The 26,863-nt window shown below is 39.1% G+C and overlaps 1 protein-coding gene across 11 annotated transcripts in view; it reads right to left on the bottom strand.

Moving 5' to 3' along the window:
• The window catches only part of mast3a (microtubule associated serine/threonine kinase 3a), a 59,299-nt gene that overhangs the window by 17,556 nt on the left and 14,880 nt on the right, over nt 1–26,863 (bottom strand). For 5 of the 11 annotated variants that reach the window (XM_007573810.2, XM_007573808.2, XM_007573813.2 and 2 more), the window contains 14 exons: nt 25,738–25,758; nt 25,481–25,562; nt 12,959–13,116; nt 9,553–9,628; nt 9,171–9,380; nt 6,922–7,023; nt 5,844–5,976; nt 4,445–4,533; nt 2,840–2,925; nt 2,471–2,679; nt 1,896–2,034; nt 1,567–1,699; nt 1,306–1,471; nt 898–999 (listed from right to left, as the gene is read on the bottom strand). In XM_007573810.2, the coding sequence (XP_007573872.1) occupies nt 898–999; nt 1,306–1,471; nt 1,567–1,699; nt 1,896–2,034; nt 2,471–2,679; nt 2,840–2,925; nt 4,445–4,533; nt 5,844–5,976; nt 6,922–7,023; nt 9,171–9,380; nt 9,553–9,628; nt 12,959–13,116; nt 25,481–25,562; nt 25,738–25,758 (1,706 nt within the window). The remainder of the gene's footprint in view (nt 1–897; nt 1,000–1,305; nt 1,472–1,566; nt 1,700–1,895; nt 2,035–2,470; nt 2,680–2,839; nt 2,926–4,444; nt 4,534–5,843; nt 5,977–6,921; nt 7,024–9,170; nt 9,381–9,552; nt 9,629–12,958; nt 13,117–25,480; nt 25,563–25,737; nt 25,759–26,863) is intronic. The other 6 variants (XM_016661653.1, XM_016661649.1, XM_016661650.1 and 3 more) reach the window with 3 other exon arrangements.

Raw genomic sequence — 26,863 nt, 5'->3', positions numbered from 1 at the left:
AAAGAAAGTAAGACACTGTCTTACTTTCGGGGAAACACGGTATGTTGTTCCAATTTTACACCTTCAGTTGTTCCAAAATCCTATACATGTCAGATTCTACTTCATAATTTAATGACTTGACATTGGACCTTTGTTTCTTTACAAATTCCTGTTCTTTCTGAAACTTCAACTTCAGGAAGTCATCACAACATTGCTCCTCTATGAACCTTTTAACAACGGTTTTACCAGCACTGCACTGAGAAGTTTGCCAAGTCCAGCAGCAGCTGGGTAGTCTGAAGGAGCTGAGTGGGAGCTGCTCTGTGAGGAAGAAGCTCATAAACACCAGCTCTGAGGAGAAGTATCGCTGCCACCCAGCCGTTTTGCACAGCTGAACAGTTGCAATTAAAGAATTTCTTAATTGCTTTAATTGAAATTAAAGGATTTCTCAAATATACATGAAAGAATCAAAGCAACACTCCAGTTATGTTTATGATGAGGGAATAACATAACTTGATGTAAAGCTCAAAAAAGTCAATTTTACATAATACTGCCCCTTTAACCTTTAACCATGCAAAATGGAGCTTATGTTCCATGTTAAGGGCTACAGCGAGTGTGAGAGTGTTATTTTAGACATGAACACTAGGAGAGGGGGAAACAGCAATTTACCATCAAATCGGAAACAGAACTAGATCTATGCCGTGTTACCAGACCTGCATAGATCTGGTAACACGGATCTGCATAGATAAAAATATATATTTGGTCCACAAAGATTGTGCAGCTATTTTTATACATCACATTAAGTTGAATTTTCTAGCACATCAGCCGGGTTCCTGACTCCTTTACTATGTGACCGTCTGGGAGAGTGTCATGTCCTTCCCACACATACGTAGATAGAACGAGTCTCATTGTTCCACCAACCTGTTCCCAGGCGCTCCAGAGGGTTCTGCCTCAGCAGCCGGGTGATCAGATCCTGAGCATCAGCTGGCAAAGCGTCTTCCCCTTCTGGCCAGATGATGTCATCTTAAACAGGAAGATGACATCAGTTATTGCTCCATGTCCAGCAATCACTGGACATGGAGTTTTTCTCCACTATGAAGTGTGTACAGGAGCCAAGAATGATGCTCGACTGCGAGCCTCTTAACTCAAAGTTAATGTTACTACAGAGTAGTAATGTTACTACATTAAGTGCATCCTAAGACTGGTGGGCAACCAGGCTAAGCATTGTTTGCTTATTTTAAAGAAGTTTTTGGTACAGTAACATTAGCTGGGCAATTATGTGATTAATGGAAAAGCAATTTACCATTCTGATTTTGACTGTCTGCTTACCATTAACAACCTGACCAAAGAGCTGCTCTGGGGTGTCTCCAAAGAAAGGCACACAGCCAACCAGAAACTCGTAAAGGATCACACCCATGGCCCACCAGTCCACAGGTTTGCCGTAACCCTGCCTCAAGATGACTTCAGGAGCGATATACTCTGGAGTGCCACACACCTGAACACAATGACAGGAAAGGAGGGAGAAAAGGAGGGCTGGTGGTGAGCTCAGATTCACAACCACCACTAAAAATCTTGAGACAAGACCCACACCTGTTTGTCTATGAATTCTCTGGTGTCTTTTTCAATGTGTCCCTCATACAGGTTGGTCGTCATGTTCATTAGTCCGATCTTTGACAGCCCAAAGTCCGTCAGTTTAATGTGGCCCATGGATGTGATCAGCAAACTACAAAAGAAGAAAGGAAGCAGAGCATAAGTTAGAGAGCTAAGGGAAGTTTACATCTAACAATAACCTCAGAGTTTTTAGTTTAGACAGAAATAAAACCTCAGAGGCCAGAAGCTCTAAAGCAGATTAAAGTAATTGCGTGAAAGCAAGAGTAAGTTGGAGAAGGTTTGTTTTGCACAGCTGTCGGGGAGCTCACTTGTCAGGTTTGAGATCTCTGTGCACAATGCCATAGTTGTGAAGGTACTCCAAGGCAAGTACGGTCTCTGCAAAATACATCCGGGCCATGTCGACAGGGAGGGGGCCGATGTTTTTCAACAGGTTGGCACAATCTCCACCTAAAGCAGAAACCAGGTCATCTAAACGGATCTTTTCACACGTTTCAGCATTTTGAGTGAAATATAATCAATGTATGCTAAATTATGACTAGTTACACCTTCATGCCTCTGGAGACAACTTGTTACATCCACAAGAGAATCTATCAACAGGACTATTAAAGAGCACACCTCTGGACTTTATGGAAGAGTTGAGATTGGTACAAATAAATCCATTGATGGAAGAAAGCCATAGGAATTTCCATTTAAGGTTTTCCACAAGCCAGTCTTAAAATAAGCCAAACTTGTACAAAACAACACAACTGTTGTTCCACAATCCAATAAATTGTGGAGGCAATGTGACAAAATGTAAGTAGGTTCAGAGGGTTATTCATAATTTTGTAAGGCTATAAGTGTTCGTGTTAGTATGCATCTTTAGATATCCTGTGTATCCAGTTACCTTCAACATACTCCATGACCATGCATAGGTGCCTCCTGGTCTCAAAAGAACAGAACATGGAGACCACAAATGGATTTTCAGCGAACGTGAGGATATCACGTTCTACAAACACCTGCTGGATTTGGTTCCTAAGAATCAGGTTTTGTCGGTTAATCTTCTTCATGGCAAAACGTTGGCGGGTTTCTTTGTGCCGTACCAAATATACGGCCCTACATGGCAGGCATGTAGACCAATGAGAGGAGAAAGACGACAGGACGGAACAAGACAGGAAGAAAAGACATTAGTAATAATAAGCTTCCCAACAACATTCAGATCAAACTGATGTAAACAGAGAATTTCCACTGAGTCAAACAAAAAAGTGTTGCTCACCCGTAGGCTCCGTTGCTAATGAGCTTAATAGTTTCAAAGTCACTCTCCAGCGGTTTCCTACGAGGAGGGGTGCAGGCAGCTCGGCTCTGCATCCAAAAAGGAAAGAAAACACACAAGCAGCTGCGTCAACCTGAAGCAACAACCAATCATCTAAAGCAGTGGTCCCCAACCTTTTTATCACTGCGGACTGGTCAAGGCTTGGCAATTTTACTGCAGCCCGGAGGAGTGGGAGGGGGTCACATAACACAATTTTAAATTTGTTGCTCCAATTTTTCCCTTATGACAATCTTAGAGCGTTCCGAGTTCTAAGATTGTTGCTGCTATAATCGTAACCAATCCTCTTGACTGTGTGGTGTCACGTAGAACGTCGACAGCTCCGATCTAAAATCAGACATATTCAACATGTTGGATTGTCTCTTGGCCCTTTTATCGCAGTGTGTGGGGTTTTCCCTGACTGGGAGCATGAACACAGCCTGTTGAACATGACGGGTAGCCAATCAGAAAGTTCGGTGACGGAAGCATGGAGGGGAATCCCAAACAGCTGACACTGCGCAACTGAGAGCCCGGTTTAGTGCACATTGCAGCATATATAGAGCATCTTTTCTTTTTGTTATGTCTTTTATCACTTAAAATGAACTATCACTACTGCTTCTACATCGCTGGACATGTTTGTTACTCTAAATTCAAGTATGGTATGTTGGGTTTCTACAGGATTTTCTTCTGGAATCGGGATGTTCGTGAGTGAAATTTGTTTGTGTGTGGTGTGTTGCTCCTGCTGTGTGGCTGGACATATGAATCGATCGAACCTGTTGTACTTTTATCAGCTCTTGTGTGGTAACAGGTTTGGAAAATCGACCGACAATTCTTAAATTGTGCCGTGTGAACGAGTCTTAAGACTCACAAGCTCTACTCCTCTTCTCTTGACCACTGCCCTATAACGCTCTCCGACTCATATCCCTTCAAAATAAGCTACAGATGTGCCACAAAAACGAACATTTACTTTTATAAAAATTTTAACTCGCAATAACGACAAATCAATGGGAGCCCTGAGCTTGTTTCTCTGCAACAAGACGGTCCCACCTGGGAGACAATGACACCCCAAGTGTTGCTTAAATGCACAGGGTGCTTGGTCTGGAAGTATCGGAGCAGTTTTGAAGCTTCATTGCCTCATTAGCGAGCCGGTCGCTGCATATCATGCAGAGCGGGCTTGGAATGTGGGAATCACCTACTGAGATAAATCCATTCTCCTGTCTCTTCTCTGGGCCTTTTCCCCTTTGCAAAGAAACTTTCCAAAGATATCCAATCGGTTTCTTATTCATTTTGCTGCTTATGGCATGCAAGACGTAACCGAGAGAATCCGATTAAAGGATTTTCAAAATAAAAGATCATCCAGACTCAGATAATACGTAAATGGGAATATTTAATTATTTCTTTTGCGGCCAATGCCAATTGGTTCATGGACTGGTACCGGTCCGTGGCCCGGGGGTTGGGGATGACTGGTCTAAAGGATTTTATGTATAATCACTGATTAAAATGTAATACATTTTATCATTACAACTCATTCACTCTAAGAGTTCTTGGGTAGCTTGCAATGCGACAACAAACCTGTACTGGTGTTGCCTCTCCAGAGTCATCAGACTCCCTACTGGCTGACCTTTGACATGGACTGGTCTGCTGCTCTAGATGGACCATCTCTGCAGGCCAGAGGAGAAATTGCATCAATTAACTGCAGTCAGGACAACAAGGATTTGGATGCAGACACTTGGAATTTCAGTTTATTCCTAATCATAATTCACTCCGTACCTCTAAAGCAAACAAGTAGAGCACAAAAGATCTAAAAGAAACAAACAAAAAAGGAAAATGTCCCAACTTCCCACAAATGACCTCCCTTACTTGTAAAAAATGTTTATATGTGTTGTATGTGGCACATATAAGTACACACACATTTGTATTTCTACCCATATGAATGAATGTTTAATGTCCATTCATTTTAGTATCTGCCCTGATGTCTAACCCAGATATTTTCTTCAACTATGCATGGCATATTCCTAACCCTAACCAAAATCCCATCCTCACCTTGCCTATAAACCTAACCTAACATTAAACAAGGAGGTCCACCATATTAGGATGGAGTTTTGGTCCCCATAAGACCCATTGGTGTTCAGAAGGTTAGTAAATATGCCAGAAATGGTACTAAATATGATAGCTAAAAAAGTTCACACATACACACACACCAAGACCAAGTATTCAGGGTTCCTGCAAAGATTCCATTTAAAAACATCACACTTTTCAAATTTTTTTCAGTAGGTTTTCAAACATTCCACACAGCTCAGGACAAAACAATTACCTGGTCGGGTATTATCTGTATGTTCCAAAAGTCATTAGATCATATTAACGCCAATGCTGGTTTCCATGCCGGCAGAGTGGCAAAGGGCTATTTTTTGGGCATGTGGACTAGATTCAATCAGCTGTATTTCTAGAGCTATACCACTTTATTTGCCAAATCAGGACGGGGACATTTTTCGCTTAAACATTTTTAAAGTCATTTTTGTAGACTTGGTTTTGATAAAAGATTGTTTTGTTTACCATATAAAACAGAAATAGTTTAAAACCATGATCTAAAAAGGGTCTGAACGCCAAACCAACAGTGCATATTTCTGGCTTCTCATGAAAATAAAATCAATGAGTTGCAGAAAGACCAAAGACCTAAGCTGCACTGCTGCATTAAAAAAGAGAATATTTCAATCTAGATCAATGAAAATACACAGATTTGTTTTCTCAGAAATTCTGATTTTCTTTATTAGAAAACTGAATAAAGAATAAGTTCTGAAAAGTAATTTTCTTTTTTTTTCTTCCAGACAAAACAAATACGTACTTTTCTCGTCTCTAAGAATTAAGAATAGTAGACACATTAATAACATTAACATTTCACTTTAAAATATGAGTGGAAACCATCATGTTTCATATATTAGGCACACATAATTAGTAGGGATTTCGGCAGCACCTTCCAGTGGATCTCTAGTGAGGCCAAGCTGGCTGATGATGTATCGGGGAATATCAGTCTTAATGCCCTGGCCTACTTTGGCTTGGCCCTCTGCAGCCTCTAAGCGCTGATAGAACTCCTCTGGATCAAACTCCTGCAGAGAAAAAAACCCCAAACATTCAGATACAATGTAGGCAACATCAGTGGCTTTATGTAACTCTTACAGTCTTAAATTCTGCAAAAAAAAAAAAAAAAAAAAAAAAAAAGACACACAAGGCGTTAGGAGGAACAAGAAGCAAAGCATTCTCCACCTCAGTGATCCGAGCTGTACTTTACCAGACAACGCTCTCATGAAGAAAGCAGCACTGTCATTATCAGAATCACATCAACATAAACAGACTGCAGCAATGGTGACCTGAAGGAAAAAGCATGTGTTGCACGGAGCAGGCATGTGTGGCAGGAAAATGCTGTATTGGAAAATGTTTTGATTTTATTGCAAAGAAAACCAGATTTGGAAGATAAAGCACCCCAGATAATATTTATACATTAACAACAAAAACAAACTTGCTTTGGTAACAGATAACACTAAAAATGAATAAGGAATGGACTGTGCCAAACAAACGGGATCAGCAGCCATACTTTTTTCAAGATAGGGCAGATAGAATATTAGATTAGATATGGCAGATATTTCTACGGTGGGTAAGCCTGAAGTACGGAAAGTACAAAATCCAGGAAGGGTTGAAGGACAATGAGAAGGAGATGGAAATAATATTTTTCTTATATTTTTTCTAAAAATTGTCATCATCTATGGTGATCAAGAACTAGGAAATATTAAAATAATATTCTATGTGTAGGAACCATGCAGGTAAACTCCAGGGCCAGCTGCAGCCGTAGCATCAGGTACATGTTGACACCACACTGTGTAAAACACAAAGCCTTCAACTGCTCATTACTACACTAACAGCTTGTCATCAGTAAACATGACTCACTGACATAACATGCTGATGAGGCAAGAAATATTATCTTTAGGGCTTCAAGACTGTAAACAACATTTAGTCAGGCATATATGATTATTAGTCAGTCTGCCAGTGGTTCTTACCAAACACTCTAGCAGCCTGGCAGGTCTGGAGATGACGATGAGAATCTTCTTCACCAACTTGATAATGATGGTCACCTCCTCGCTCTCTGAACGCTCATAAGCCTGACAAGCACAGGACAGAGTATGATGGATTATTACTGGGACTTAATCCAAATAATACAGGCTGTGGGACAGACCGGCTGATCTGAGGACAGGCAGTTCAGTCTGGTTTAGACTTCTACACACACTGTCTTCACATCTTAAATGAGAGTTGGGAAACAGCAGAAGTAGAGAAAGAAAATCATTAAGTTATTAATCAGCAACACATCAGTTATAATTGAAAATATGTACATCCACTTTCAATTTTTGTTTTTTCTAATAAAATAAATCTGGCTTTCTGCACATCTCAAACAGGAAAGAAATCCTCAGCAGAGGCAGCTCAAATTAGCCAATATACTGTGGTCATTTAACTTGGATATTAAAGCTGTACTATGTAAATTTTACAAAGAATATATTTCTTACATATTTGTTAAAACTGTCCCTGACAGGTACATGTCAGGGACATGTACCCGTCCCTGACAGTTTTAACAAACTGTGAGGGACAGTTTGTTAACTGTCCCTATTATGAGACAGATAATCTGAAAAAAGGAGCTCCTTCTCCTCCTCCCTGAGATGCTATTACCATCTCATCTACAGTGTGATGCTGTTGTCTTGTTCAGCAATTCTGTTGCTGGTACTGGGATTAGCTTCAGAAGGATTGATGGATTGTGGTTGTAAAACAAGTCCAAATCATCCACCCTTTACCACGAAGTTTGTCAGTTGGTGTGTGGTATTTGTTTTTTTCCAGCTATGGAATGATGCATTATCAATATCCACTGTGATCTTGCATTTCCTTCAATTCAGAAGTAGTTTATGCTTTGCAAACTAAAGCCAAACATCCAGGTTGTTTTTCAAAACGAACTATTTCTCTTGGCAACCTTTCCAACGCCACATTTGTTTCCTCTTCTTCTAATGATGTCATCATGATCTTTGACGTTAAATATGATACATGTATGGAGTCAAAGTTGTTGAGCGTTTTGTAGCTTCCAAGTACTGAATGACCCAACATTGTTGTGATTTTTTTAAGACATCTACTCTTATATTCAAAGGTCTGAATGTTTTTCTCTTGACTGATCATTCTCGCCCTATGATTTTTTTTGGAAGTTCTCTTTATGAGTGTTCTCAAATGAATGGAAACCAAATCATCCTTCCTTCAGGTCACTCATCTTTCATCTTGTCATTTGCACCTTTTCACTTTTTAATCCAAAAACCTGACTGCAAAAACGAACATAATGATCAAACCTTCCCTACCTAGCTGAGACATTCGGTGGAGTGGGAAAAAAATGTCTCTGAGTCACCAGCAAAGGATAAAACCTGTTTCACCAAAGACAACATGTTCTTCTTTAAATTATTACTGAGAAAATGAAGCAACAGTCCCTTACATAACTAAACATTTTGAGGGCAAATCTGTGATAACTCAGTGACAGATGGACAAGAACCAGAATCAACAAGAACAATTTACAGAGACCTTCCCAGTTTAATCTGCTGTGTAGCTGCAGTCCAGTAGAACATCAGTGTCACAGAGGAAGACCTAAACTACCAAAGGTCTAGCACCAGATATCATCTGAAATAGGAATGTAAAATAGATAAGCACCAACATATGTTGGCTGATGTCCCTCATTTTTTAACATATCTGTTTGATAAAAGTAGGCAGATATTAGTTTCTGGAATTGGAATGGAGGATGTTCGTCATGTAGTGTTTGTTTGGTCATATGATTGATGGTGGTGCAGCACAGGATTGTGGGGGGTTCAGCTAAAGCAGAGAAACATTGCTGAAGTAAAATTTTTTTTTCAAGGTATCAAAAGGGAAGTGAGAAATGTATAATGGCAATAGATACTGGTTATCGGCCATAACGGCAATATTAATACTGGATATCAATATCAGCCCAGATTTTTTTTAATCGGTGCATTCAGTCTTTTTTTTTTTATAAATGTTTTATTGGCTCCAGTGGCCTTTATTTGATAGCTGATTGACAGGAAAGTGAGTAATGAGAGAAGGGGAAGACATGCAGCAAAGGTAGCCAGGCCGGGAATCAAACCTGCGACGGCCGCGTCGAGAACTAAGGCCACCATATGTGGGTTGTGCTTAACCCCTGCGCCACCACTGCACACCCATGCATTCATAGTCTTAAACACATTTCAGTGTGCAAGTTTCTGGGAGGAAGACCCACCTCATGCAGCAGCTTCTCCAGCTTCTCCTGAAGCTCCACAAAGTACCTGGATGTGACTAGGCCATCCTGTGATTTATCCAGACAGTCCCGGGCCAGCTCCACAAGCTGGTGCTGAATGAATCCCAGCACACCGTCAGCCAGGGGCAGAGCGGTGTCTGGAGAATACTCCGAAATTATGTCCAGCAGCCGACCCTCCATCTGAGCTGTTGCCTGGGAAACCAAAATGGTAGACATGATTTAAATATGTACACGTTTTAACAAAATACCAAACATGAATGAAGAATACGTTGACAATTCTAAACATCTCCAAGTGATTTGAACAGATGAGCTTCAACAGAAAGTCAGCAGAAAAGCAGGGCTGGAGGTAAAACGATGACTTCACCTTAGGAAAGCGCTCTTTGTAGACATGATTCATCATGACAATTTCATTGTCGAATGTTCCACAGGTCCGGCCAGGGCTAGATGAGAACCAGACAACACAAACTTTTAGTGAAAATCTCTAATGCTGAATTTTAATTCTACAGAGCAAACCAGAAGCTGATCAGGTGGAAGACAAATGTTCATATTCAAGCCAATTTTCATTTTTTTTTATATTCATCTGTTGCATTGTGGTCTAAGTTACTGATGCATCCAGTAGGCGTCAGAGGTGTACTCATCAGCTGACGGTTATTCATTTTGGCCTTTTATCAAACAAACATACAACACAAGGATCAAAATGATACACTACAGACTCAAATATATGCATACACCTTGCTAATGTGTGTAAATGCTATACCCTACACAAGCTTCTGGCATAATTCCTATCAGATATTTAAACACATTTTGTGGCAGAATTTGCAGACTTTTACGAAGACAGTTTCCTACCACCAACCCCCAAATTTGTAATTTGTAATAGCTCAACCCTGATTTCAGGGTTTTAGGAGACCATTCCGGAAGCTTCACGTTAAGCCACCACTGTCTGTCCACGCTTCAACCATTCAGCAGCTGATTTGAGGTGAAGATGAAACATCTGGAAGAAATTCTCAATTTTCTTCTATCTATCCACTTTGTGCAACATACCAAACCCACGATGTGATGCTACCGCCACCATACTCATTAGCTGTTACAATGTACTGAGGTTCTCAAGCCTAACAACTTCTTCAAACATTTTTGTCATCGTCTTTTTGTTAAATTTTATAAAAAAATAAAAAAAAAAGATAGAAAGAAAGAACTTGGCTTGTCCATGTGAACAACAAATGATTTCAGTTAAAGTTGAAGGTGTCAGTTGTGGAAGCAAATGACCCTTTCTTCAACAGCACCCAATCAACAGTTCTGAGATCTTCACTGGATTTCTTGAACTTAGTCATTGTTCCAAGTGATGGTCCATCCAGTGATTATCTAACCAGCCCCATCGCATTTCTAACAAAAGGATGTTTTATTGCATCATAACTTCAGCACCACTTATTCAAAGATTTAGGTAAATTTAAACTTTTGAGCCTGGATATATAAAACATTTCTGTAGCTTTTTTTTTTTTACTAAATTTGAAAAAAGTTTGTGACATTATACATTAGTGGTTGATTCCTATGTACACATAAATACAACCAAATATATTCATGATTGTTTTTAATCTGTTCTTCAAACATCAGATTGGAGCAAAGTGTTATTCTATCCATTCATGTTTCCAGTGTTTCAGAAAGCCATGGCCATTCATAGAACTTGTTTAGAAATGTGAACCCTGACCATCCCCTTCATTGGCCTGTCTTGGGCAAGCAGAGCGTTTTCAGTCAGAGGCTTCTCCTTTACTTGAATTTTTATTTTTGGCTAACTTATGACTTTAAACTAGAGGTGTGCCGATTGATCGGCCACTGATCAAAATCGGCTGATTTCCGTGAAAAAGTGTATGATCGGTGATCGCTGATCACGGTCTCTTACTGCCGATCACCAAAACCGATCATCATCTGTATTTCATTCGCAGCCTGCGTGTTCAGCTCATCTCCTCTTTCCTTCACAATATGCAAGTGCAGCAACAAATCCTAAGCGATGTGGCGAGGAACTATAACGCTCTGAGAGTGAATGGGGAAGTTTGCGTGTTGCGGCAGAAAATTCTGGGTTGAAGCACGTCAAAATGCAACAACACAACAAATCTAATATGACATTTAAAAAACAAGCACTTGATGGAGTTTGGCTGCATCGAGGCTCCCTGCAGGGAAAAAGCGAACAGACACCAGGTAAAGCAGCGCACAACTACCAACACTCACCCGGATTAGCATCACGGTCAGAAAGCTAAACAAATAACCTGAAAAATTATTTAAATCAACAAGCTGGCGGTGCAAGACCATTCTGTTCTCGTTGTTGGACCGCCTCTACGCGGTACTGGTAGTAATATTTCACAGACGTAGCGCCGTTTCTGCTTCACCTGCAGTGAACTCTCACACCGAACCTCTTCTTAAAGCTGCAGTATGCAAGTTAAACAGACAAAATATTTTGCATATGCATTGAAACGTTCGCTATGTCCTAAGAGGAGACAGATAATCTCTGAAAAAATGGTCAATCTCTTCTGCCTCTTCCTGTGTTCTGCAGAATTACTCAGCTCAGTCAGAACCAATCAATCAGAACCAGAACAAAACAGCCATGTTCTCAGGAAGTTTTGATTTAGTAACTCAGGATTGTTTATTTTGATGTAGCCGGTGTTTAACATTGAATGAATGTTTCTTTTTTTACTTGACATCATTTGATATAGGCAGTGTTATGAGATTTATTTGATTTATGTATAAATTAGGCTGTTGAGAGCCTTACTGTTAAAAATTGTTTAATTGGTTGCAGGTTTTTCAGTTGTCCTTTTGACTGAATAGTTGCTGTATTGTGCCTGCAAGTATTTTGCATGTTTTATGTCTAAATTAGTTGAATGTATTGCCAGATCATTTTTCCATTTTGGAAGATCACATAGTATTATTTATAGCTAACGTGAAAAATTAACAGCCAGTCCAGGTGATTGGCAAAGATCGGTGATCGGCAGAGATCGGCTTCATGGGTGATCGATATCGGAATTGGCAGCAAAAAACCTGAACTGAGCATTCCTACTTTAAACTCCACAATATTTTTCAGAAGCTTGTGGTTGCTCATTAATTTTGGCTCCGCATAGCTTTATAGTTTGAGGTTACTGGTTATCTTTTACTGAAATGCAATTGGCCACACATTATGCTCCTCACAAGAAGGGGAACCAATCACAGTCGCCGCTCACACCTGGGATTACATCATCCTCTGTAAGTGTTGCGAGCTTAGCTCCCACTTTCAATCAAACTCAGTAATGGAGACAGTTTGGCTCCCGTGGCCAGATCTCGGCTCCATGTTTGATGTTGTAAGCTTCCATGTTTATTATGGCATTGCTTATAGTTACCTGTGTTGCTGTTTGTGGGGAGAAAAAAAAAAGTCTTTCCTGTTTTATTTTTTTCTCTGTTGGTAGTATTATAAATAAGAAAAAAAAAGAAAATAGCTGTTATTTTCATAGTATTTTTATGCTGAAGTTTTTACAAGTTTTGTAGCAGAGTGATTCCACATGTCAATACAGTAGGTGGTTTCAGTGATTTACAGTGATCTATCTGTAAGATCACTCAGAAAACAATACAGTGATGTACTGATATAAAATAAAATGTACACTTTTGAACACTTGAGTTTACTTCTGAAATTTATGGGCAAATGAGGAGTGGGTGCCAGGGTTTCTCCAGTCAAACTATTATAGCAGTCTTACAAATATCCTGGGAGACATAAAGCTGCTGAACACAGTCGCTCTCTTAGTGAAAGTCAGTACCTGAGGCTGCGTGAGCGGACCCTGACATGGTGCACAGAGTGAGCTCCTTCGTCGTCCACCATGCTCTCCGAGCTCCGCAAATGTTTGAAGAGGATGTGAAGATCATCTTGAGTGGGCTGAGAGGGCAGCTGGTGCAGCAGCTCATGGGAGGATGAGGACTAAGAGGCAGGGGAAGAACAAGGAATCAGTTTTGTAAAAAAAAAAAAAAAAAGCATCAGACAGGGCAAAAAAAAATGTAAAAGGTCAATGTTCACATTATATATGTAAAATATTAAATACAATCACAAAGGTCTTTGACAGAATAAAGACCCAAGGCCTCTGCACATCAATAACAACCAAACATGATCAGGCTGAAGGATTAAGGGAAAACCTGTCGCAATGAGCAACAAATCAATTACCGTAATCACATAAAAAATTAGGTAACACTTTATTCAAAGGGGTGTGAATAAGACTGACTGAAATGACACTGTCATAAACATGATAACACCTGTTATGAGCATAAAGAAATCTTTATAAATGTTTATAACTGTTGTCATGAAGTGTCACTTGATAAATAAGGACACTTGTAATGCAAAGCCTACACTTTTAATGGACATTTTAATGGAACTTTGATTTAAAAGTGTTATGTACTGAGTAATGCCAAGTTGACAACTTAAATGGACTTTTAATGCAACTTTTTTATATATATATAATTTTTTTTATATAGAAAAACAGATTTCCATCACATTTGTTAATTACAGCATTACCCATTTAAGGTCGTACATGAGGACAGAAGCAGAAAGTCCAAGTGATTTTGTCCATACTCCCTTTCTGGTATTTTTCTTTTACAGACTATTACTAAATTAAGTTGTGAACAATAACAAAGATGAACAAAAATGTGGATCGCACCTCCTTGAGCAATAAAAACTACAAGAACATAAAAGGGCAGGACACATAATTCATAGGAATAATCAAATGAAGTCAGATCTAATTGGTTTTACATACTCAGTCCATTTGGTCCAGATCTTATAAAATTTTCCTTTTTCAAATTGGAGGGAAAAAGAAATCTTTTCTATAGTGTAAATCCGGTAAACAATTTCAATTCATTCATCAATAGTGGGCGGATCTGGTTTTAGTCATTTCCTTGTGATGGGTTTCTTACTGGCTGCCAGTAGTATAGCCAGCAGTTTTTTGTCTTTATTGGTCCATGAGTCCAATTGTAGGATGCCCAGGTACAATGTTTTACATTTGAATGGAATGTTTACATTGAATATATTTTCAATATGTTTGTGGAACTCTTCCCAATATGCCAGGTCCCATATTTTTTGGGACCTGGCAGTCCCAAAAAATATGGAAGTGGTTGGCTCCTTTAGACCCACAGAGTCTCCAGTCCCTGTTTCTTTGATATAGTCTCTGAATGGGTGTAACAAAAAATCGTGCGATATTTTTCCAGCAAAACTCCCGCCATGCGTTTGATCTGGTCGAGGCCCACTGCAGTTGACATATTTCCTCCCAGCCTTCTTGTGAGATTATTATCTTCATTTCCTTTTCCCATTTCCTCTTTATGTATTCTGTGTTTTCATGTTTAGATAGCTGTATGGCATTATATAATTTAGACATAATTCTGCTGTCTGATCTGGGCTTAATTAGTGATAGAAATACCACCATGAAACTTGAATCATTTTTTCTCAACACCTCTTTAAAATTTCTATTAAAATAATGTCTCACCTGCAGGTACCTAAAAAACTAATCTTTTTCCGGTCCATGATCTTTCTGTAAGGTTTCAAAACTCTGAATTATCCCTTTGTGGGAAAATGAATAATAGGTAGTTAATCCTTTTGAGATCCATAACTTGAATCTGTTATCAATTCTATTTGGTGCAAAATCCGAATCATAGGCACACCACCTCATAATTTTAGATGCATCTCCTATTCTGCAATTTTTAGCCAATTCCTGCCAGGACTTGAGAAAGCCACCTGTTATGGAGTCTTCTGGGATCTGCTGTTCTTCTTGTAATTTATAATCACCAAGTAGGGCTGTTATTGGGATTCCTTTTATTGTCGCGCCTACCATTTCCTTCCATGCTGCAGTGTATAATGGAATACTACCAGTCTGCCTGTGCAGGCAGACTGGTAGTATTCCTGTAAACAGGGAAGGCCCCTTCTACCTTTTTCTTTTTTTAAGTTGCAGAGCTCAAAACTTAATTCTGGCCTTTTTACCCTGCCACAAATACCTCGCTATTAATCTATCCCATTCTAAGAACTGTTTAGGTGGGATTCTGACTGGTAGACATTGAAATAAGTACAGCAACTGTGGAAGGATAGTCATCCTGATAGATTCTATCTGGGAGCTTAAACTTAAAAAGGGAATAACATTCCATCTATGTAAATCTGATTTTATTTTCAAATTTAGTGGGCCATCATTTATATCAAACAGTTTTGAGGAGTTCCTCGGTAGTGAAACACCCAAATATTTGATAGACTCAGCCTCCCAGTTCCAGTTGTACATAGTTTTAATTGAAGACGGTGGATCATAGCTAAATGTTAATACTTGAGTTTTATTTATATTAATTTTGTAAGCAGAGATTAAACTAAACTCTTCGAGCAACTTCAGTTTTGGGATTGTCTGTGTGGGCCGTGTTATACTTAACAATAAATCGTCAATGAACTAGGATAGTTTTTGCTCCTTTGCTTCTTTTCCAGAAAGGCATCAATCTGGTTGTCGCTGCTTTTCTGTGATTGGGAATATAGTGTTTTGTAGTATTTTTGAAAGCAGTTTTTGATTTTCTCCGGTTGTACTTTTAGTACAACTCCAACTTCTGCATCGTTATTTATTTCATCAAGGTAAACTGCCGGCTAATCTCTTTAGACTATAAATGTATTAACACAACATTGCATTCTCTTTAATTTTATCTGTTCTGTGTGTAACAGTGACTGGAATTAAAGGCGCCATTTCAATCAAAGGTTTGGAATGCACTTCTGACCCAGACACGCTCCAAAGCGTCCTGTTCATAACTCTTCAACACGCTGTCAGCTCCCGGCCAGAAAGACGCATTTAGTTCGAAGTCCATGAGATGATATTCTGAAAAAGATTTTTTTATTGATTGATTTTGATTGCCTCTGTGATTAACCCTTTGCATAAAGTCTATAATGTCTGCCCGTGCACTAGTCAAGGGTGTTTATTGTAACTTGACAAAATGAAGGACGAGCTTAAAATTTTTGTCATTAAAAAAAAAAAAAACGGAAAAAAAAAAAGGTCAAAAATGAAAAAATATTCTGTTAACACGACCCTTCGTACATATCTAGACTAGTGGTGCACCAATTGCAGTTTTCTGGCTGATCATCACTAAAACCCTGATGTCAAGGTAAAAAATAAATAAAATACAAGACTAAAAAAAACTCCTGCTCTGCCACCCCAGAACACAGATCCTCTCCTGCTGCAACAGGCCTACACACAGGCAGAGTCATACATCACCATGTTTCTGCCTCCAGACTATAACATGCGACATGCAGTGTGGAATACATGAGAAACCTCATCTCATGTTCCAGCAGCATTAGAGGTGCTAGCGGAAAGCTGGAAGTTTCGCCACTTAATGGAGAAAACAAACTGGAGAAAGCAACACGAAAAGAGACAGGATGAGACATAAAATGTGCAAACACAAGATGAGAGGGAGAAGCCGTCAGACCTGGCAGGGAACTAAAGACTTGTCAACAGTGAACCAGAGCTGAGTGACTGGGAGTCTGAAAGGGGCTCTGTGTGGGGAAGGACTGACCTCACCATCGCTAAGCTGTGCTCTTGGCCAGGCAGAGTTAAAGCAGTGACACAGGACACTGCCATTGTTTTCTTACAACTTACTTAAGTTTCTGGGAAAGCTACCAATGTGCAATCAAGATAATCACCATAGAAACCATTCGCATCATGACTAACGGGTGTGTCTGGGGAGCACACTGTTCTACTTCCTTCAGGGGAAAAGTTGAGAGAAGAAATGTGAAATGTTCAGCAGTCTGCTTCGATGTGAGGTCATCCAGGAAAAACAAGCAGGGAATTTCAACAAAGCCAGTTATTTCACTGATTAGCATGGGAATTTCCTCTCTGGTCATCATGGAAAAGGCATAGTTCACTTCCTAAATTGTTGTCTTAATTGTTGAATAAAAATTTGTGGAGATTTGCTATGTTGACTTTGAGTAAAAACAAAAAAAAAACAACAAAAAAAAAAAACCCAACAACAAATGATGTATGTTTTAGCTTCGAGTGAAACTTCATGTTCAGATTATTCCAGTCAGTCCAACATGCGGGGGGTAATTCCTGTTTCCTTCCATTTAGGATGGCTGCTGATAGCAGAACCCCATTTAGGATGGCTGCTGATAGCAGAACCAGTCATCTCTAGAAGGGACGCATCATGTCCTGTGATGAATAACTGAGTCACTGAAGGACACCAGGAACATTCATCTCTGGTTAGCTTCAGTTGGTTATAAAGCCGCTGGTGAGTTATTTTTCACCTTCATTGAAACAAATTCTATTACCAGAATCACATCAAGTTGTGTAAAGCTACAACCAGGGTCAGACTAAACTAAAGAAAGTAGATTCCAGAACTGCAAAATACATCATGTCTCAAGACAGTATTTTCAAGACGGAATGCACCAATCTGATGATTTGGACCAATATCCATATCAGATATCTTGTATACATATGGCTGCTATTACCAATAACCACTATTTATCAGCGAAACTGCAATTAATTATTTTAGTAATCAATTATTCTGACATTCAGATAAAAAAAAATTGGCACATACTGCAGATAAAAAAAAACATAAGTTTGTAATTTTCAAACATGTATTATTTATATTCAAAGAAAACCAAAAGTATTAATATAACTCACCAAATTTGGTGAGTACAATGTTTGCAAACACATGTTTCTTAAGAAAAAGTCTGGCCGAGGCAACACGATAGAAACAAACTTTGGTTATCAATATGGGCCCAGTTTTACTAGCTGGATCAATACTGATGTGTTATTTCGTAAATAACATTGGTGAACACCAATGTTAATGCTGGTAGGTGTCTACTCCATGTTGTTCCCAAAGTAATCAACCTCAACCATGTCAGGTTTAAGCTCACCTTAATAAAGTAAGCATACCTAATAAAGTGGCTGGTGAGTGAATATCCAACTAAACAGTAGTGAGAGGCAAATGATGGAAAACAAATTGTATAAATAGGGCAAGAAGTTAAGTCCCGTTCACACAAAGTCCCACAATGTTGGAAAGAAGAGTGGTGGAGCTTGCAAACACGCTCAAATTAAATATTTTCATAAATAAACAATTTTATCAAGCAGAAAAAAACATTCATCAATTGTTCCACAAAATAGAAATGTGTTGCAACCCCTTCAAATAAAGTGTTACCAAAATCCCTTGTTTAGTTATTTTTTAAAGAAATTTTTAAGCCGGATTGCAAGCGTCTCTGTTGTTCTGAGCGTTTCACCCGCAGAGCAGATTTATTTCTAAAAGTTGTATAGTTTATGCATTTAAAGCTGGAAAGCAGACCGATCTCACACAGCTCACACAGCTGGCGCACAGAAGCGCTAGCTGTGTGAGCTGTGTGTGCTTAATTTTTTTTTTTTCTTTTTTCTTTTTTAAGCCGGACTGCAAGCATCTCTGTTGCTCTGAGCATTTCACTAGCAGAGCAGGTTTATTCCTAAAGGATAGAATAGGTTAATGGATAGGTTTATAGTTTATGCATTTAGAGCCAGCAGCGCGTGGACCAATAACACAGCTGGCGCCTCTGCACTTTGCCTCACGCGCTGCCGCTGCATTTACCTCACTTTACCTCAGCGGGATCGCGCGCGCCTCTTTTCACTGAAACTGGATCAAATCAATGTAATTATCCATACAAACTGACCTGTATGGATATTTATTTTGACTTACTGCGTGGAATTATGTCTCTTTGGAGAAATGAAGGTAAGAGTTTAAAACCCGCCGTGTTCGCTCTGGTTGCGCAGCTCTATGTGAACCGCAGGAATAACTTGCAGCGAATTCAGAGGTGCGTTGAGCGAGCAGTGAAAATGATTTATCTTTGTGAACAAAGAATTATAAGCGGCGTTTACATCTCAACACGCAGCGTGCGGTTCCGTCTTCCCTAAAAAGTTTATGCATGTGGTTCCGGTTGACTGGAACGTTAGCGGTTAATGAACCAGCGCTAACCTCATCATGCAGATTCAGCCCAGTGATGAGCTTTCGTGCTTTTCTAGTTGTCACGGTTCACGCTGGTTTAATATCATTTTATTAGTCGTAGTAGTATTTTTCCAGTTACACTATGCATCAAACCATATCAGATGCTTTGTCCACTTAGTCAAACAGAGTTAATGTGCGCAGCTGCGCAGAGATCTGAAAATCACAGTTTCTGTGACTCTCATTAAAACTCAACAGACATGAAGTGTTAGAGCTACTAAAATCACATTAGCAGCATTGAATTAAATCTCCCGTTTGTTGCGTGTCTCTGCGCAGTGCAGCGGATTTAACTCATCATGCAGGGTCGGTCCAAGGCTGAATGAGGCCATGAGCAGAATTTGACTTAGGGGCCCCTTTTGTTGCTAAAAACATCAGCATTTCTAACAGCTACTGTGTTAGATTTAATCTGGCAGAAGCGAGTAGTTTAATTGGCCAACTTGAAAAGCAATCAGTTATAATTGCAGTTTACTAATTTGTATTTGTGAACAAACAGAGCTCAAACTTAAAGATTAAACTCACAGCATCAGATTGTAGCTGTGGTAACAAAGCAATCTAACTATGAATATTGTTATTTGAACTTTTACAAAGTAAACTTGCCAGCTCCTTAAAATCTTACATTTAAATGTTAAGCAATTTAAAATCTTTTAATTTATGTATGCTGAAACCATTAAATGAAACTTGGCAGCATTGATCATCTCAATAAACAAATGCTACATTTATACATCTGTGGTCTGTGTTAAAATATTAGCATTTATGGGGCCCCTGTAGCCCCATAAATGATTCTGTTTAATCCAATTCTGTTTAATTGGATTAAACAGAAGTGCAAATAATTGATATTCATTTTAATTGGATTCTTTGATTTGTTGTTTTTAAGAGAGTGGGTTTAGATAGCATTTCACTGGCATTTTCCCATAACATATAATTAGTAATAATTTTACATTTCCTGTCAACTTAACACATTTTAATTAAAAAAAAAACACGGTGGATTATGGAGTGAAAATAGTCTCAAAATATCTGTGCGTGTGTAAAAAGATTTGTGTGCGTGTAAAAATGTGTGCATGTGTGAAAAGATTTGTGTGTGTGTAAAATGTTTTGTGCGTGCATAACAGGACTTGTGCGTGTGTAAAAAGATTTGTGCGTTTGTAAAAAGATTTGTGTGTGTGTAAAAATATCTGTGCATGTGTAATACTGGATTTGTAAACCTTAAAAATAAAATAAACCTCCTACGCCTATACATGTTGAAAAAGTACACACAAATCACCTGGCACACACACACAAAACTGCATTTACACATAGATCCGGTTACGAGTGCACAACTATTTTTGAGACTCATTTCACGCTTCGAGGAAGCTCCCAGATTTGTGTGTAGATGGTGCATTTACATGCTAGTAAAAGCTGGGACATCTGAGTTTTGCTCTGAGTCTAGTGTTTTTATCCTCCGACGTTTCTCACTGTGCTTGTGCCGATGTGGCAAATACTGTAGTTCGTGGAAAACGGTACATCTCAGCACTTCCTTATCATATCCTAAAATTATTTACAGACATATTGTGCATTTTTGAGTGGTACAGGAGACTAAGTGGTCTGAAAAAGGACCACTGGGTGGCGGAATGGTTCGCTGGCCAGAAAAATAGCCAGGCAAACCCAGAAGCAAGATGGAGCGTCCCGGTGGTCTCTCCTCTGAAGTAGGAGCTAAACCTGCAGGCTTTGCCCTCCGATTATAATGAGACATGGAGTAATTATAAATTATTTCAGGTTCCGTTTTATATGTCTGGTATTTTGATACTCTGCCCTCCTCATGTTTCTGTTAGCGGGAGCTAAAGTTTATGTCAGCTATGCTACTTTAGCTGTTGGGAGCTAAGTTTGTGTATTTTTATTGTCTCATTCTGCACAGTTTGAATCTTTAATCCATAAAAAATTATCTCTGTGTGGTTCTTCCAGTATCTGTTTTGCCCAAAAGGTTCCAATCACATTTCTAAGTCAAGTTGCTGACTGATATTTGTATATATAGTTTGTGAGATATTCTGATTTGCCTTTTACTTTATTCACTAAGTGAATATAATTAAGTGAAATAAATTGCCTTTCGATTCTAGTTTANTAAACAATTTAAAATCTTTTAATTTATGTATGCTGAAACCATTAAATGAAACTTGGCAGCATTGATCATCTCAATAAACAAATGCTACATTTATATATCTGTGCTCGGTGTTAAAATATTAGCATTTATGGGGCCCTTGGAGCCCCATAAATGATTCTGTTTAATCCAATTCTGTTTAATTGGATTAAACAGAAGTGCAAATAATTGATATTCATTTTAATTGGACTTTTTGATTTGTTGTTTTTAAGACTAGCTGTGGGTTTAGATAGCATTTCACTGGCATTTTCCCCTTAACATATAATTAGTAATAATTTTACATTTCCTGTCAACTTAACATATTTTAATAAAAAAACATGGTGGACTATGGAGTGAAAATAGTTTCAAAATATCTGTGCGTGTGTAAAAAGATTTGTGCGTTTGAAAAAAGATTTGTGTGTGTGTAAAAATATCTGTGCGTGTGTAATACTGGATTTGTAAACCTTAAAAATAAAATAAACCTCCTACGCCTATACATGTTGAAAAAGTACACACAAATCACCTGGTACGCACACACAAAACTGCATTTACACACAGATCCGGTTACAAGTGCACAACTATTTTTGAGACTCATTTCATGCTTCGAGGAAGCTCCCAGATTTGTGTGTAAATGGTGCGTTTACATGCTAGTAAAAGCTGGGACATCTGGGTTTTGCTCTGAGTCTAGTGTTTTTATCCTCTGACGTTTCTCACTGTGCTTGTGCCGAAGTGGCAAATACTTTAGTTCGTGGAAAACGGTATATCTCAGCACTTCCTTGTAATATATTTACAGACATATTGTGCATTTTTGAGCGGTACAGAAGACTACGTGGTCTGAAAAAGGACCACTGGGTGGCGGAATGGTTCGCTGGTCGGACTTTCAACAAATGGAAACGAAAATGGTTTTAAAGTAAAGACGCTATGTAAACTCATCTACCTCAACACAGGTAAAATTTCCACTGTACGCAAATAAATGTAATTACTTTTAAGTGAAAATTGTATAGCAGGGCTTTAACTCCAGTTTATAAGGGTCGGTGTCCTCCAATCTTTAGATGTCTATTCTTTAACGCACCCGAGTCAAATCATGAGGTCAGAGGTCATTAGCACGACTCTGGAGGACTTGACTGTCCTAAGCAGCCATTTAATTCAGGTGTGTTGGACCAGGACATATCTAAATGTTGCAGGACACCAGACATCGATGCCTGGATCTGAGGATCCTGTTAGAGGATCAGTGTGTTCCTGCAGCAGCTCCATCGGATCAGAAGGTAGATGAGATCTGAAAGATCCTGATCTTCCAAAAAGTCAAAACAACACCAGACCCGATCCATCAGTCAGCCGTTTCATCCTGTGTAGAGATAAATATAAAATATCTATACACAGAAAGTCAATAAACTAGAATCGAAAGGCAATTTATTTCACTTAATTATATTCACTTGGTGAATAAAGTAAAAGGCAAATCAGAATATCTCACAAACTATATATACAAATATCAGTCAGCAACTTGACTTAGAAATGTGATTGGAACCTTTTGGGCAAAACAGATACTGTAAGAACTACACAGAGATCATTTTTTATGGATTAAAGATTCAAACTGTGCAGAATGAGACAATAAAAATACACAAACTTAGCTCCCAACAGCTAAAGTAGCATAGCTGACAAACATTAGCTCCCGCTAACAGAAACATGAGGAGGGCAGAGTATCAAAATACCAGACATATAAAACGTAACCTGAAATCATGTCTCATTATAATCGGAGGGCAAAGCCTGCAGGTTTAGCTCCTACTTACTTCAGAGGACAGACCACCGGGACTCTCCGTCTTGCTTCTGGGTTTCCTGGCTATTTTTCCAGCCAGCGAACCATTCTGCCACCCAGTGGTCCTTTGTCAGACTACTTAGTCTCCTGTACCGCTCAAAAATGCACAATACGTCTGTAAATAATTTTAGGATATTATAAAGAAGTGCTGAGATATACCGTTTTCCACGAACTAAAGTATTTGCCACTTTGGCACAAGCACAGTGAGAAACGTCAGAGGATAAAAACACTAGACTCAGAGCAAAACTCAGATGTCCCAGCTTTTACTAGCATGTAAACACATCATCTACACACAAATCTGGGAGCTTCCCCGAAGCGTGAAATGAGTCTCAAAAATAGTTGTGCACTCATAACGGGATCTGTGTGTAAATGCAGTTTTGTGTGTACTTTCTCAACATGTATAGGCGTAGGAGAAGGTTTATTTTATTTTTAAGGTTTACAAATCCAGTATTACACAAGCACAGATATTTTTACACACACACAAATCTTTTTACAAACGCACAAATCTTTTTACGCATGCACAAATCCTGTTATGCACGCACAAAACATTTTACACACACACAAATCATTTTACACACACAGATATTTTGAGACTATTTTCACTCCATAGTGGACTGCCTCGCGCTTGGTTTAATTTATTGTGCGATTAATTGATTTATCGTTTATTGCGACAGACCTAAGTACAACAGCTGTAAGAAGCTTCCAGAAAGAAAACAACAGTTTTTAGCACGGTCTTCTTAATTTNAATAGGTTCAGATTAACATGGGTGGATTCACAGCTACCTAAAGTTAACAATGAAATGTCTTCAAACTTACATGGATGTTCAAATATTTACTATAATCAATTAAAAGAAAACACCATAAAGCTGTGTATTCAAATACGACCAAATACGCTTGCTAAGTGAAGTGTAAATAAGTACTGCATTCAACCAAAAGAGTGCAGATTATGAAGTCTGTATACTATATTGCCCTTCATTAATCACTAGATTTAAATAGAGAAGACGGGCACATCCAACTATCTAAAGCAATAGTTCACACTACACGATTTTTTGCCCCTATTTTCCCCTTACAACAATCTTAGAACGTTGGCCGATCTAAGATTCTTGCTGGTGATTGCATAACCGATCATCTTGCAATGTGTAGTGTGTTATGGTAGATCGTCGTGGCCACTCTGATTTAAATCAGTAGGTTTCCCCGACTGGAAGCATTAACGCAGCCTGTTGAATGTGACAGGTAGCCAATCAAAACACGCAGATTCTCCTTTTTTGAGGGGATATTACGGAGGGGAATCCCAAACAGCTGACACGGTGCAACCGAAGTCCAGCAGACATGAGATGATATGTGGAAACAACATTAATGTTTATTCAACATTTCGTGCAAAGAATATAGAAATGACAAGGGGAGGAGTTGGAGCCAAATTGCTACTGCAGTTGATAAATCCGGTAAGTTTTCAGCTGTTCTTCGTTAACGTGACATAAATAGGTTATAATAAAATTCATTCAGTCAGGACTGTACGCTGACTCTAGCCACGAGTCACAGGTAGATTATAGTAAAGCATTGATTAATGCTTGGTTTTAAAATGAATTAACTTGACTTGTAGCCCTTACTTTGTGCCCAGGTGGCTGGACACCACACGGCACGATCAAACCCGATCAAACTGTTATGCCTAGGATTTCTGTCGGCTAATGTGTGATCTCTCAGGTTTTGAAAATGGGGCGACAGTCGGCCGACAACTCATGTAGTGTGCACTGGACATTACACTAAGGAAATGAGGAAGGGAGGGTCAGTGGAGAGCACCGGAGTTTAGCCTTTTTTCATTCAGTGTCATCAACAGAAAGAAAAAAAGGCAAGAAGAGACGATAAAGCCAATAATTAAAATGAGGTTAATGGGTTTAATTTATCATGCGATTAATTGATTTATTGTTTATTGCGACAGACCTAAGTACAACAGCTGTAAGAAGCTTCCAGAAAGAAAACAACAGTTTTTAGCACGGTCTTCTTAATTTCAGACTGTTACAAGAATTTAGGCATCAGTACATAAAGAGACATTTAACATGTTGCAGCAAAGTTTTAATATGTCAAATTCTATCCATGACCTGTATATGGCAAAACATTGATCATTTTATTCCTCAGAGAGACTCTAGTCTGTAAATGTACTGTACAGTTAAAAAGTCGATATTTCTTAGTAGATTTTTTTTCTACTGTGAGTAATCAGAGCAGATTTACTACTCAGCTAATAAGCACCAGAGGTTTACAAGATAGCACGGTCCAGCTATCTGACTGCTGCAATGAGTGTGACTAACACAGGAGCTAAATGCTCCCCTGGTAGCAGTTTGGCTAAATAGGTTGAATATCTGATGAAGAGCATCAGACACAGAGTGATGTGTGGAGCCGAGCTTACAGAAACTGATGAACTGGGGGCGTTGGTGCAGTATCCAGAGGAGGGAACAGACGCCACAGACCATCGTCGCCCATCCGCCCTGCTGAAAAAAAGCAACAAGACAAGCAGCTCAGTGGTCACACCTGAAACCTTCACATCCTGTTCATGCTCTGCACTTCAAAAGCTTCTAGAAGCATTTCTGAAAAAACATCTTTCTATGCAGGTTTAGGCTGCATGTAGACAGCAGTTGGTGCACCGACCCGTCGGTGCTTTCTTACCTTTCGGTGCGGGCCAGCTGGCTACAGACACAAACAAGGGAGGAAATACAGATAAATAAAATTAAACAGTGTTCATGGTAGAGGCAGTCATTGTGTTGTTCAGTGTGTCCCAGCTCACAGCCAGTGGCTGGCTGATATAGCAGCTTCTCAACACCCACCCAAGCTGTTGTCACACTGGAGCACCCAGCTAGCTCATGGTTTAACACTGCATCAAACACACACAGAAAATGGATTCCTATCCTTTGCTGCCCTCAATAAATCTTCCGCACATCTCCTCTCACTTTTCCTTACTCTGAACTCTGAGGATGTGACCCAGTTTCCCTCACTGATCCAACCCAAGGTGACACAAGCTTGAAGGTTTTGCAGTGGAGACATTTGGCTCAAATCACAAGAAAAGGTTCATGTGCATTCCATTTGCCATCATTCTTCAAGGGTATTTACATAGTCCATCTTCTGAAGACATTTGACAAATATAAAATACAATTCCTTTTCATCTTTACACCTTAAATGCACAACAATACCAGTTTGGACTTTGAGCAACTTGCTAAAACTGTATTGTGTAACATTAAAACATGCTTGGCTGCAACTGTATCGATGGCAGCTCTCCTTCTATTCAGTGTTTGTTAGCTTTTGGCGCAGCTCCGTTCTCCTGCTATAGGTAGCTTCACTGCATCAGGTCAGCGTTACACCGGCTGATGACGTTGCTGTGAGATTCACTTTGTCTGGTGTCTGATTTTCAAATATTTTGTTTATAGAGGATTTTTTTCAGTTGTGTGATCATGTCAAAGCAGCAACTTATATTAAAAAGTGTTTTATTTCCATTAGAAGGTTGCCCGCTTCCATGGAAGGACAACAGAAAATTGCTCTTATAAACATGTAATTACTAAAATCACGATACCCTGACTTTGTATCCTTCTGAAAAATGAACCCATTTAAATAAAGAAATCCCTCGATGGATGATACCATGATAGAGAGCGTTCATTTTATAGAATTAACACCGGTGCTGTAAGTGGTCCGGTATGAAACGGGTATGATAGAACAACGGTACTACCACAGCACTTTTAAATTTCAATAATCAGAATACTGAAATTGTTTCCGTTGTTTTAAAAGGTTTAAGTTTATTCCC

This window comes from Poecilia formosa, unplaced genomic scaffold (genome assembly GCF_000485575.1).
Source record: "Poecilia formosa unplaced genomic scaffold, Poecilia_formosa-5.1.2 Scaffold338, whole genome shotgun sequence".
Lineage (NCBI taxonomy): Eukaryota > Metazoa > Chordata > Actinopteri > Cyprinodontiformes > Poeciliidae > Poecilia > Poecilia formosa.
This window is presented reverse-complemented; position numbering and strand designations above follow the sequence as displayed.